A 13,845-nucleotide genomic window follows, 5' to 3' on the forward strand; every position below is an offset into this window, starting at 1 on the left:
AATACTTTCACATACACTATTTCATGGCATTCTAACAAAATGGTTAATTTTTATAGTTGAAGAAACCAAAGTTCAGAGAAGTTAAGGATTAGCATAGGCAATAAATGTTAACTGAATGGCTATAATAGCCAAAACATTGAGAACAGAAAGATAAATAAAACAAAGTCCCTGCACTAAGGAGCTTAAAGTCTAGCAGAAGAGAGAAATAAGAAGTACAATACATACTATGGACTCCAAGATATGGACAGGTGCAGGTTTCAAATGGATACATAAAAGAAAGAGTGGCCAATTTCACCTAATTGATCAGGAAAGTTTTGAGATGTCTCTTCTGAGAAGGTAATCCAAAAAAGGTTAAAGAAAAAAAAAAGTGGTAAGAAAGATGGAAAGGGTATAGCAAGCAGAGGGAGACCAGGTTTAGTTACTGATTGGATGTGGCTGAAAAAGAAGAAGCAATCTAAAATGACTCCTAGATTTCAAATTAGATGACTGGAAAAGAAGGATAGAGACACTCAATGAAATAGGAAAAACAGAAGGAACAACAAATTTTTGGAGAAAGATGATGAGTTTGATTTCTGAAATAACAGGTTTGAGACACCTGGGGGAACTTCAAGGAGAAAATGTCGAACATGCACTAGCATACATGCGTTTGGCACTTAGCAAAGAATATCTGGGACAAAGGGTAAGTTTTGGGAGTTATGAGCATTTAGATGGTAGCTGATTTCATGACAGTAAATAAGATCAGCCAAGAGGGCATATACAGTAAAGGAGCAAGGCCAGCGCGGGAACCTAGGAGGACACTGATATTAAGAATGACCAGGAGGCTGAGGAGAAATGGTAAGAGACACAGGAGGAAAATGCAGTGTCTTAAAAGCAAGATGACGTGACTTCCTATTTTAATTACCAGGATACCTATGTCACCATAGCATTTTTCAGGAGAAAGAAAAATAAATGGGCTGGGTACAGTGATTCATGCCTGTAATCCAGCACTTTGGGAGGCTGAGGCAGACAGATCGCTTGAGCCCAGGAGTTCAAGACCAGCCTGGGCAACATGGTGAAGCCCTGTCTCTAAAAAAAAAATACCAAAATTAGGTCAGGTGTAGTGGCACCTGCAACAAGGGAAGGCACCTGCAACAGTCCCAGCAACGAGGGAGGCTGAAATGGGAGGACTGCTTGAGTCCAGGGAAGGCGAGGCTACACTGAGCCATGATCGTGCCACTGTACTCTAGCCTGGGTGACAGAATGAGATCCTATCTCAAAAAAAAAAAAAAAGATAGAAAAGAAAAATAGATGAACATCAAATATGAATACAAATATAGCTAGAAAAACATTCCGCTCCTTACTTCATCTCTGCTGATGAGTTCATTGGAAAAAGTGAGTCCTGGCATAAGACCTCTCTTCTTTAGCCAGAATATAGCAGCAAAAGATCCTGAGAAGAAAATTCCTTCTACAGCAGCAAAGGCCACCACTCTTTCCCCTGGGAGACATAAAATCATTTCAGTTTTTGAAATATCAGATACCGCAAACATTTGCATATATATATGCAAATATGTATATTTGATAAATAAATTTAATAAATATTTATTGATGTATATGGTGTATATATATCAATAAATACCATGACTGTTTGCAAAGAAACAAAATACACAAGTTAGTGCCATGGCCAAAGATCTCCATAGGAGAAAATGTGCCACCTCTACCTACTGGAGCAGAAAGGTATGCCTCCTTCAAATCCTCTGTCAGACAATGGACTTCTATAGGTCTTGGTGTCTGGACAAAGAAGGACCTTCCATACTCAAAACAACAGGTGATTTATGTGTGCCCCACACATGACTGTGAGTGCAGGTACATGCATATGTGTGCAGTATGTATACATATGTGTGTGTGTACTAGACTGGTGAGTAGAAGGTAGACTTTATGACAAGTGTCTTCCTCTGAAAGTAGGAGAGGTTGCTTAAGTTTATATTTTCAGAAACTTATGGTATCTTACAGACCATCTGCAAACATTTCAAAAACCATTGGCATGGATCTGCAATTTAAAAAAAATAGATAAGCCCAACTGAGGATAATAAGTATATCTATTAGATAAAATATCACCATAAAATAAGCAAAAGTACGTTTTCTGCTAAATACGAAAGGGCCAATTTTAAAGGTTACTCATTGTTAGGCAAGGACTTCATAGAAATCCATCTCCTATTAAGAAACTGTCTACAGTGGCAGCATATCTGTGACATTATACAGGATGATCAGAGCTCTAACCCAAAAGGTCATTCACAAGGTGCTTATGTCACCACACTGCATATGCTTGAGAAAAGTATTTATATATGTCTAAGGAGAAAGGTTTGGTCTATTAGACTGTGAGATACAGGCAGCTGAGTGCTTGAGTGCATTACAAACCTTTTTCATAGATGACATCACGGTTTATACCTCAGTACATGTCACAGGACCACACACAAAGAAGTCACTTAATAAACAAGTCCTAGGCCGGGCGCGGTGGCTCAAGCCTGTAATCCCAGCACTTTGGGAGGCCGAGACGGGAGGATCACGAGGTCAGGAGATCGAGACCATCTTGGCTAACACAGTGAAACCCCGTCTCTACTAAAAAATACAAAAAACTAGCCGGGCGAGGTGGCGGGCGCCTGTAGTCCCAGCTACTCCGGAGGCTGAGGCAGGAGAATGGCGTAAACCCGGGAGGCGGAGCTTGCAGTGAGCTGAGATCCGGCCACTGCACTCCAGCCTGGGTGACAGAGCGAGACTCCGTCTCAAAAAAATAAAAAAATAAAATAATAAAATAAATAAATAAATAAACAAGTCCTGAACTGACTCATTGGAACCTATAGAAGTACTAGATGAGAGAAGACATTAAAATCCACTCTAGGCTAAGTGCTGCAGTGGCTCACATCTGAAATATCAGCACTTTGGTAGATCGAGGAAGGAGGATCACTTGAATGCAGGAGTTAGAGACCAGCCTGGGCAACATAGCAAAACCCCATCTCTACAAAAAATTTAAAAATTAGCTGGGTGTGGTGGTGCACACCTGTAGTCACAGCTACCTGGGAGGTTGATGTGGGAGGAATGCTTGAGCCCAGGAGGTCAAGGCTGCAGTGCGCTATGATCACACCACTGCACTCCAGCTGGGCAACAGAGTGAGCCCATTTCAAAAATCATCATCAGCATAATCACTATTCTTAAGATAGAGACTTGTCATTAGTTTAACATATAACTTACTGTATCTTTTATCTTACTATTAGGATAACTTATAGTTATTGATACATTTTTCATTGACATTAAGGTAACATCAAAAGGATAATTATCTGTAAGGAAAGTAGACTATAATTAAATACAAACGTGAATAAAAGAAAAATTGATATTTTTATTTTTATTAGAGAGTGGGGTCTTGCTCTTGTCACCCAGGCTGTTGTGCAATGGCGCATTAATGGTTCAAACAGTCTCAAACTCCTGGGCTCAAACAATGCTCTCACCTCAGCCTCTGACGTAGCTGGGACTACATGCGTGCGTCACCATACCTGGCTAATTTTTTTATTTCTTTAGAGCTAAGGTCTCTCTATGTCGCCCTGGCTGGTTTGAACTTCTGGCTCAAGCCATCCTCTTATCCCAGCCTCACAAGTAGCTGGGATTATAGGCACAAGCCACCGTGCCTAGTGGAAAATTGGTATTGTAACCATGCTATACATTCATGTGAATACTAAAGAATGAAAATCATAACATAGTTATAGAAGGCTATTCTTTTTTGGAGAAGATTAAAGGATTACAGGTGGCACATTTTACAATTTTTTGAGATATATGTGAAATAAAAAGAGGGTTCCAGAACATTTCTCCTAAAAACTATAGTGAATGTAAAGGCCTCATGATTCATTTTAGAGAGGGGAAGGTTGGATATATTTTTAAGATACAGCTGACCTCTATGATGGCAATGTACTAAGATTGTGTAGCTAATATTTTTTGAGGCTTGAAATAAAATTTCATTACATATATTAAGTTTTAATCTATATATTTTAAAGTTCTTTAAAAATATTTTAAAAATTAAACAAGATGTCTCAATTTTTAAAAATCTATACAGATATATAATAAGGAAAATTTTTGCTCTATAGGAATTGAATCTTGTTATAACATAAACTTTCAGACAAACTAATAATTTTTTAAGAAATATTCTTAGTTTCTCTTTAGCTAAAAATAAAGGCTTATAAGAGTCTGGATATAAGGAAAGAATAGTTGCTATGCTGGATCTTAGTGCAAAAGGCACTAAGAAGGTCACCAAAAATGTTAGGCAAAACCCTAAGCCAGATGAATGAGCTGTCCTTGTCAACTTATAGCTACTAACGGTGCAGGTAGCCCAATCAGTTCATAAAATAGCACTTCCTCAGCTGGTTAAAGGAAAGTAACAGTGTGCAGCAAAGCAAGGCGATATTTCCATGTTACTGTCTTTTAGCTCCACTCCCAAAAACGAGAGTCACCAATGCACTCTTCACCCTTTCCCCTTTCCCTGTTCCACTCTACATTCATTCAACTCCCCCTCCACAATTTTAGAACATGTTCTTTCCTCTGAGACCCTAAATTAGAACCCGAAATGGGGTTTCCCTTGAGATTAAGCAATATGAAGAATCTAGCTGGAGTCCTCATGTAGTTACATAGTGACTGCCAGCCTTCTCTGTTTTCTCTATTTCTAGGTTGTCCTTCTTGGGTAGTTCATGAAATACATGCTTTCTGTGGGCCTGCTCATCATTTTTCATCACTACTTGTCCATACTAGTATTTTCAGTGTATATGGAACACTCTGCCTTTTCCCTTCTTTTTTCTCTAAAGCCAGCATTTCCCATAGTGTTTCTGAAGCTCCTTGGGAGGGAATCAACTGAATACAAAAATGCAGATTTCTCAGTCCCATCTGGGCCTCCTACATCACTTTTGGCAGGATTCTTAAGAGTTTTTCCACAAATTCTCCAGATGATTTTTACATATATTGAGAACCAGTGCTTTTCTCATTCCTATTTAATTTTTTTTTTTTTCTAGAGTCTGGGTCTTGCTCTGTCACCCAGGCTGGAGCACAGTGGATCATAGCTCACTGTAGCCTCAAACACCTGGGCTTAAGTGGTCCTCCTCCCTCAGCCTCCCAAGTAGCAGGGTCTACAGATGCATGCCACCATACCTGGCTAGTTTTAAAATTTGTTGTAGAGATGGGGGTCTTGCTTTGTTGCCCAGACTGGTCTTAAACTGCTGGCCTCAAGTGATCAACCTCAGTCTCCCAAAGCACTGGGATTACAGGCGTGAGTCACCATGCCCGGCTGCCTTTCTCATTTTCGAAATGAACTGAAGGCAAGGAGGCAAACATATCTGCTTCATCCCTGGTATACTACATGCTGGCCCATATATGCACTACATCACTGGTTCTTCAGTGTGGTCCAGGAGTCCCTGAGAGATCTACAGACCCAGGAGACCTGTGAGGTCAAAACTATTTTCATAATAACATTAAGGCATTATTTATTTTTTTTAACTACCAGTCTCTCATACTTTACAATGGTATTTTCTAGAAGCTACATGACATATTCATAATAATCTGAAAAGCTAAATAAAATATTTCTCCCTTTTCTAACTATAATATGTATTTAAATGAGGCATATACTACATACATATACACTGCAACAAATCGAATGCAAAGGCAGATATGGTACTCCAACTGTTTTCTATTAAGTCGGACATTTAAAAGATTTATAGAAATTTAAAAGCATGCTATCCTTTTTTTTTTTTGGGAAAATACAGAAACTTATATAAAAATGTTATCCGTATTAAAATGTAATGGGTTGATTATTGCTATCTTAGAATGCACTAATACATATTTTTAAATTATCTCAATGTTAATTTCTAATGCAGAAATATCAATACCTATAACCTACCCAAGTAAAGGCACTTTGGAGCTCTTAATAATTTTTAAGAGTACAAAGAGGCCTGAGACCAAAAATTTTGAGACTTGCTTCCTCACATAATGAATAAAACCAAAAAGTAAAGAACACCAATTAAAAACAGATAAGAATGAGATGTGTACTTAGAGCTATCCAAATGAAAGATAGAAATATTTTAATTAAATGTAGTAAATATTTATTGAGCAACTATTATGTGTAAGACATAATATGATACACTTCCTTAAAAAAATGCTATGGGATCTCAAGTCAGCCAGAAGGGTGTTTGCATTTAGCTTACCTATGAAAAATAAGCCTGTTATTACAAATTGTTTTTTTGTCCTGGTTGATTACACTAATCTTTAGTTTTTGAGAAACTAGATATTTGTTTCCTCAAAAATGTTAAGTTTTCACTTGCTTTAAATTCCTAAAATAGGCCAGGCGTGGTGGCTCATGCCTGCAATCCTAGCACTTTGGGAGGCCGAGGTGGGCGGATCATCTGAGATCAAGACTAACCTGGCCAACATGGTGAAACCCCTATCTCTACTAAAAAATACAAAAATAAGCTGGGCATGGTAGCAGGTGCCTGTAATCCCAGCTACTTAGGAGGCTGAGGCAGGGAGAACTGCTTGAACTTGGGAGGCAGCAGTTGCAGTGAGCCAAGATCACAGATCACGCCACCGCACTCCAGCCTGGGTGACAGAGTGACACTCTGTCTAAAAAAAAAATAAAAATTCCTAAAATAAACTTAAAAGCCAGGTACAAACTGTGAATTGCTATAATACTCTTGTTATTGCTATATGACTGACTCCTATTTAACTGTCATTATGCACTAACATCTTAACTTTTCAACTTCCAACTTATTAAGTAGAATAGATAACAGCTTTATTTTACCAACACTTTCTAATTAATTATTAGGAATAATGATTTTGGTAAAGGTGCATTTGAGATATTTGTACTCCTTTTCCATGCTGTAACTTTGATTAGTACTGGCTAGTCACACCACATAAAATATTGTCATATCACCTGAGGCAAATCTGATCATATATAAATTAGAGCCACATACCAAAAGTAGATTTTCTATCTGCTATCCATCGCAAGGCCCAATCTGCTTTTTTCTTAACATATGGCATGGTTTCAATTGCATTAAATAAAAATTCCCTGTAAAAACAAAAGAATGAACAGCAAAGTTATTCACTTGTTTTTCTTTTTTTTTTGAGACAGAGTCTTGTACTCTTGCCCAGGCTGGAGTGCAGTGGCGCCATCTTGGCTCACTGCAAGCTCCGCCTCCCGGGTTCACGCCATTCTCCTGCCTCAGCCTCCCTAGGGACTACAGGTGCCCGCTACCATACCCAGCTAATTTTTTTGTATTTTTAGTAGAGACAGGGTTTCACTGTGTTAGCCAGTATGGTCTCGATCTCCTGACCTGGTGATCCACCTGCCTTGGCCTCCCAAGGCGCTGGGATTACAGCCCTGAGCCACCATGCCTGGCCTCACTTGTTTTTCTTAATTGGACTAAACTTAATCAGAGATAATAACTGTAACTCTATGGTATGATACCAGATCGGCAGTTTTTATACATTTTTACATGCCCATAAAATAGAAATAAAACTCAAATTATTAGTTTGAATCTGATTCATACAAAACCAGCTAAATCTGAGTATTCAGTTTCTAAACAGAAGATGCTACTGAACAGTTCTTAAAGATAAAATATCTAAAGGTTAACTGGTTCTATAACAAGTTTTTTTTTAAACTCAATACATTATTAAGCAATAGAAAATATTATGCTCAGAAACTTCCATACTTGAATCTTTCCTTAACATTGAATTTTGGAATAAATTCTGATCTGAATATAACCAAGCCATAAGCAATATTTTGTAAATAAAATCCCAACAATACCTTTTCTTGGGATCTCTGATGTAAGTGTCTATCAGCAAACTGTACATCTCTGAATGAACATTCTCGATGAGAATTTGAAAGCCATAGAAACAGCGAGCCTCTGGAACCTGCACCTCCTGACTAAAGCGCTCCACCTAAGAAGAAAGGGAAACAGACATATCCAGTTCTATAGGCTCTCATTAAACACTGCAAATCAGAATCCGGACATCAGCATTATCACTTAAAAACTGCCTGTCACATAACAAACAGGTCAGAAAGACCTTATGGATTATTTTAAGCAGTATCCTAGGCAGTACTGTTTATCCATCAATTATCCGTGGTAAATTAGTTGCACAGTATATATATACACATATATATACATATATACACACATACATATCTATATACACACACACACATTTTTTTTTTTTTTTTGAGATGGAGTCTCACTCTGTCGCCAGGCTGGAGTGCAGTGGTGCCATCTTGGCTCACTGCAACCTCTGCCACCCGGGTTCAAGAAATTGTCCCGCCTCAGCCTCCCAAATAGCTGGGACTACAGGAACGTGCCAACACACCCAGCTAATTTTTGTATTTTTAGTAGAAATGGGTTTTCACCATGTTGGTCAGGATGGTCTCAATCTCTTGACCTCGTTATCCGCCCACTTCGGCCTCCCAAAGTGCTGGGATTACAGGCATAAGCCACCGCACCTGGCCTATCTTTCTATTCTTTTTAAAAAGAAATTATGCCTTCTGATCAACCATAGTTAAGTTTCAAAATGGGGAGCCAGAACCCAGTATTCTATTACAGAGCTCCAAAGGTTATTAAAGTGCAGGTTCTCTATTAAGCTTACCATCTGAGGGTAAAAATCAAACTCATGTTACTGCACTGTAAATAGTTTTGATTGGTATAATTTATGCTTGATTTAATAACATTTGCTGGTCAAAGGATAAGCAATTCATCAGAAAAACATTTAAAGAGTTAAGCTTCATCTAGTTCATTTTTTAGACATCTTTCCTCTGGCTCAATTTAATAATCTTAATGACATTATCATCATTTAACTGCTAAAGGAGAACAAAAGTTAAATCAAGCAAAAATCTTACCAAATTTTCATTTACAATTCCATCACTGGCTGCAAAAAAGGCTAAGATGTGAGAGATGAAGTACTTCTCATCTGCTTTAAGCTTGTTCCAGTGAGGGAGATCCTTTGATAAGTCGACCTGGAATAAAAAGATTTTCAAAAATTTTAATTTGGAGTTAAGTTCTTCTCAACGTGTTTGGGAAACTGTTGGGAAACTAACTTCCATTGTAAAGTTAAGTAGGAATATCCCACTACCAGTAAACTATGGAAAAAGAAAGATGTTAGCATTGCAAAGAAATAGAACAAAAATGTTATGCTAATAAGTGTATTATATTGAGAATTTTTGTTAAATGATAGATTACAGCTACTCTTGGTGGGGGAGGGGGAACAGCTAAACTACATGAGGCAAAGGAAATGTTAATTTATTACACCATGGTAACCATTTTACTATATATATGTATCTTATAACATCATGTCGTACACCTTAAACATACACAATAAAATTTATCTTTAAAAAATTACAACAGAATCAAATTTTCTGGCTAAGAAGCTGGCCAGGATGTACTTTAAAAATATCCAAATTAACATAATCTAGTGGCACCAGAGCAAATGAAAGAAGGGCTAAAAGGGGAGTAGGGAGAATAAAAACTAGTCAAGAAGGCACTGAAGTGAATAAGCTAATGATTCTCAACAGTCATTGCTTTAACATTTTATACAATATTTGCTATGGTGTTAGCTAATTAAGCACCTATTAACCAACTGTAGCTGCTACTTTACTGCCAGGTAATCAGTCTACTTTTATATCCAGAAGTAATGCCAGGCAGGTAACAACCTGAGTTTTGTTTTGGGACGGAGTCTCGCTCTGTTGCCAGGCTGGAGTGCAGTGGCATGATCTTGGTTCATTGCAACCTCCGCCTCCTGGGTTCCAGCAATCCTTCTGCCTCAGCCTCCTGAGTAGCTGGGACTACAGGCAGGTGCCACTATGCCCAGCTAATTATTTATATTTTTTAGTAGAGATGGAGTTTCACCATGTTGGCCAGGATGGTCTCGATCTCTTGACCTCATGATCTATTCGCCTCGGCCTCCCAAAGTGCTGGGATTACAGGCGTGAGTCACCACACCTGGCTTTGTCTTGTTTTTTTAAAGAGACGGGGTCTCACTATGTTGCCCAGGCTGGTCTCAATCTGCTGGCCTCAAGCAATCCTCCTACCTCAGCCTCTCAAAGTGTTGGGATTACAGGTGTGAGCTACCACAGGTGACCAATAATCTGGTTTTTTGTTTGTTTTTGTTTTTGCGTTTTAGACGGAGTCTCGCTCTGTCGCCCAGGCTGGAGTGCAGTGGCCGGATCTCAGCTCACTGCAAGTTCCGCCTCCCGGGTTCGCGCCATTCTCCTGCCTCAGCCTCCCAAGCAGTTTATACGTAGGCATGGTTTCCATTGGGAATGGAAATATTTTTGAAAATGTTCATTAGAATTAGTCTTTGGAATTAAGGGAGATATACTTTAGAATTTGGTGAAACCTACAATTTAAAAATTGTCTATTTTTTAAATTTTTGAGACGGGGTTTTACTCTGTCACCCAGTCTGGAATGCGGTGGCACAATCTCAGCTCACTGCAACCTCTGCCTCCTGGGCTCGAGCAATCCTCCCATCTCAGCCTCCAGAGGCACAGGTGGGACCACAGGCGCACAAAACCATGCCTGGCTAATTTTTTGTATTTTTGGTAGTGACAGGGTTTTGCCATGTTGCCCAGGCTGGTCTTGAACTCCTGAGCTCAAGTGATCTGCCCGCCTCGGCCTCCCAAAGTGCTGGGAGTACAGGCCTAAGCCTCTGCACCCAGCCAAAAATTGTCTTTCAATGTACCCTGTCTTAGTCAGTTCTGGGGGCTATAACAAATTACCATTGACTGGGTTGCTTAAACAGCATACTTTTATTCTTCTTTTTTAACATTTCTGGAAGCTAAATGCCCAAGATCAGGATGCCAGCCTAGTTGGATTCTTGGTGAAGGCCCTCTTCCTAATTTACAGATGGCCACCTTCTTGCTGTATCCTGACATAGCAGAGAGAGATCATATCTCTCATGTCTCTTCTTATAAGGGCACTAATCCTATTCATGAGGGCTCCACCCACATGATCTAATTACCTCCCAAGATTCCACCTCCAAACAGCATCACACAGCATATGTAGACATCATTTTGACAGGGACAGGAGGCAGGGAAATTCTGGGCAGAAGAAGGTGGTCCCCGGCGAGGGCTCCACCCTCAATCCTGGAACTGCAGCCCAAAGTGACAACATGCATTCCTGTTCTCCCACTCGAATGTTACCTTTTCCAAAACCATCCGTGGCCCTGCTACCCCACCCTATGCCCATAAAAACCCCAGGCTCTACCAGCAGAGAAGAGGAGAGGAGAAGAGGAGAAGAGGAGAAGCAGCTGGATGCCAGAGACTATGGTTGAACATCAGAGAGAAGCAGCTTAACTTCAGAGGGACAGCTTGACAGCATCCTTTGGAGAGGAGTCCACTCTATCCTCTTTCCAGCTTCCCTTCCCACTGAGAGCCACTTTCATCAGCAATAAAATCCTCTGTATTCACCACCCTTCAATTTGTTCATGTAATCTGATTTTTCCTGGATGCTGAACAAGAGCTCGGGTGCCACAGGTGTGGATGCTAAAGGCTGTCACACTGACCCTCTGCCCTCACTGGTGGAGACCAACTGTTTCATGTGAAAAGGCAGAGGGCCCACTGAACTGTTAAAACAAGCCATCCACGGACAGCAAAAACTAAAAGAGAGTTGACTATAACACATTCCTTCTGGGTCTTCAAGGGTTGTGGGTACTCCCCACAGATACTGCCACGAGGCCTGCATGGAGTTTTGCTCCTGCTGGTGCCCAAAAGAACTTGCCCAAGCTCCTGCACCTGCTCACCTGCATGCTCCCTCCCTCAAGGGGTTGAGCACAGTGGGTTCAAGTGAGTGGAGTTTGCCCCTGCCAGCGCAAAAGCGGCCAGCTAGCTCCAGCATGTGCATTCCAGTTCCCACCTGCGAAGGGATCAGAGAAACTATCCTGCTTCAATTTTGTCAGAAAAAATCTTTTAAATATTTCTCAGGATTAACTTCATAAACAGTTGAAATATGTAACTGTCCTTGTCTTTTGCCTTTCTTCTATTTACTCTAACAAAGCCTCACCTTGGCACAGTAGCTCATGCCTGTAATCCTAGCACTTTGGGAGGCCGAGGCATTCAAGACCAGTCTGGCCAACATGGTGAAACCCCGTCTCTACTAAAAATAAAAATAATTAGCTGGGCATGGAGGCAGGTGCTTGTAATCCCAGCTACTTGGGAGGCTGAGGCAGAAGAATCACTTGAACCTGGGAGGCAGAGGTTGCAGTGAGCTGAGATTACGCCACTGCACTCCAGCCCAGGGGACGTTGGGAGGCTGAGGCAGGAGAATCGCTTGAACCCAGGAGGCGGAAGTTGTAGTGAGCCAAGATTGTGCCACTTGGCAACAGAGAGAAACTCTGTCTCGAAACAACAACAATAACAAAACAAAAAACACAAAGCCTCAATCTCTTTGACCTTTCCAAAAAGGACTTAATGTCCCAACTTTTTAATAACATGCTATTTTCCAAACCCTTTTTCCCATTGATTTATTCTTTAAGTGTTTGCTGAGTACTTATGCTATTTTCCAAACCCTTTTTTCCATTAATTTATTCTTTAAGTGTTTGCTGAGCACTTACTGCACACCTGACACTGTGCTAAGCACTGGGGATACAACGGAGCAGGGTGGAGGAAACATTTGTCTTCATCTTTTAATATGCAACCTAAAAATCAAGTTCTATTCTATTAAAAGCTCAACTTAGGTTTAACTGAAGGACATCTTCTTCATTCTAATATATTATAACCCCTCACTTTTTTTTTTTTTTGAGACAGTCTCACTTTGTTGCCCAGGCTGGAATACAGTGGCATGATCTTGGCTCACTGCAGCCTCTGCTACCCAGGCTCACGCGATTCTCCTGCCTCAACCTCTGAGTAGCTGGGATTATAGGCACCTGCTGCCACGCCTGGCTAATTTTTGTATTTTTAGTAGAGACAGGGTTTTACCATGTTGTCCGGGCTGGTCTCGAACTCCTGACCTCAAGTGATCTGTCCACCTTAGCCTCCCAAAGTGCTGGGATTACAGGTGTGAGCCACATAAAATATATGTTTGATATTAAATGTTAATATTGTAAGATGCTTCCTTTTAAATATTAAAATTATCTCTTTGAACACTCACTTTCAAAGGTCTTGTAAACTTTATTTACACTACATTAGTCATATTTCCTTCCTGCCTAGCTTTTTCTTATTTGAGCAACTTCTCAATTTCATCATTTAAATACTGATTCCAAACTATATAATTATCGTAATTGCCTGAGTGGCTTTAAAGAAAAAAGTCCCAAACCCCAGATTTTTGTCTTTTGATCAGGGTTTCTGTTGATCAGCCATATTTAAGAATTAAGCTCAACCATTTAAGCTTATCAAATGGTAATTTACATAATTTGTAAATGAAAAATATGTGGAACTAAAAATGTGTTTGACTTATCTTCAAAATACGTATTTGAATCTTCCTATAATTACCTAAAAAACATGTATCAACCTGTAGATTTCAGTTTTTAAAAATTAGTGCTTCTTTGTTACAGGTCACATATTATCTTTGCTAAAAGATGCAAGTTAATTTCCAAATGAATTTCAAGAATCCTAAGAATCCTAAGTACCTTTTTAACATGATGAACCAAAAAGCCACCTGTGTATTCCACTTGTTCTCTGAACTGTATCTTACAAAAAAACTTTCTAAAAACCACAGACAGTTAGGGACAGTCAGGTGTGTCGAGCATTATGACCCAGTATGAAAATATTGGGTGTTTGTTTTTGTGTGGTTTGGTTTTTTGCTGTATATGTCAACTATAATATAACAAAGATGTTGACAATATATAACACTACAATGTAACAAA

At 39.7% G+C, this 13,845-nt stretch overlaps 1 protein-coding gene across 2 annotated transcripts in view; it reads right to left on the reverse strand.

Moving 5' to 3' along the window:
• RRM2B (ribonucleotide reductase regulatory TP53 inducible subunit M2B) overlaps window positions 1-13,845 on the reverse strand; it is a 37,426-nt gene that overhangs the window by 13,190 nt on the left and 10,391 nt on the right. For both annotated transcript variants that reach the window (XM_077943942.1, XM_077943943.1), the window contains exons 3-6: window positions 8,888-9,004; window positions 7,808-7,941; window positions 6,975-7,069; window positions 1,341-1,474 (exon numbers count right to left, since the gene is read on the reverse strand). In XM_077943942.1, the coding sequence (XP_077800068.1) occupies window positions 1,341-1,474; window positions 6,975-7,069; window positions 7,808-7,941; window positions 8,888-9,004 (480 nt within the window). The remainder of the gene's footprint in view (window positions 1-1,340; window positions 1,475-6,974; window positions 7,070-7,807; window positions 7,942-8,887; window positions 9,005-13,845) is intronic.

The sequence above is a fragment of the Macaca mulatta genome, chromosome 8, assembly GCF_049350105.2.
Source record: "Macaca mulatta isolate MMU2019108-1 chromosome 8, T2T-MMU8v2.0, whole genome shotgun sequence".
In the NCBI taxonomy this organism is placed as follows: domain Eukaryota; kingdom Metazoa; phylum Chordata; class Mammalia; order Primates; family Cercopithecidae; genus Macaca; species Macaca mulatta.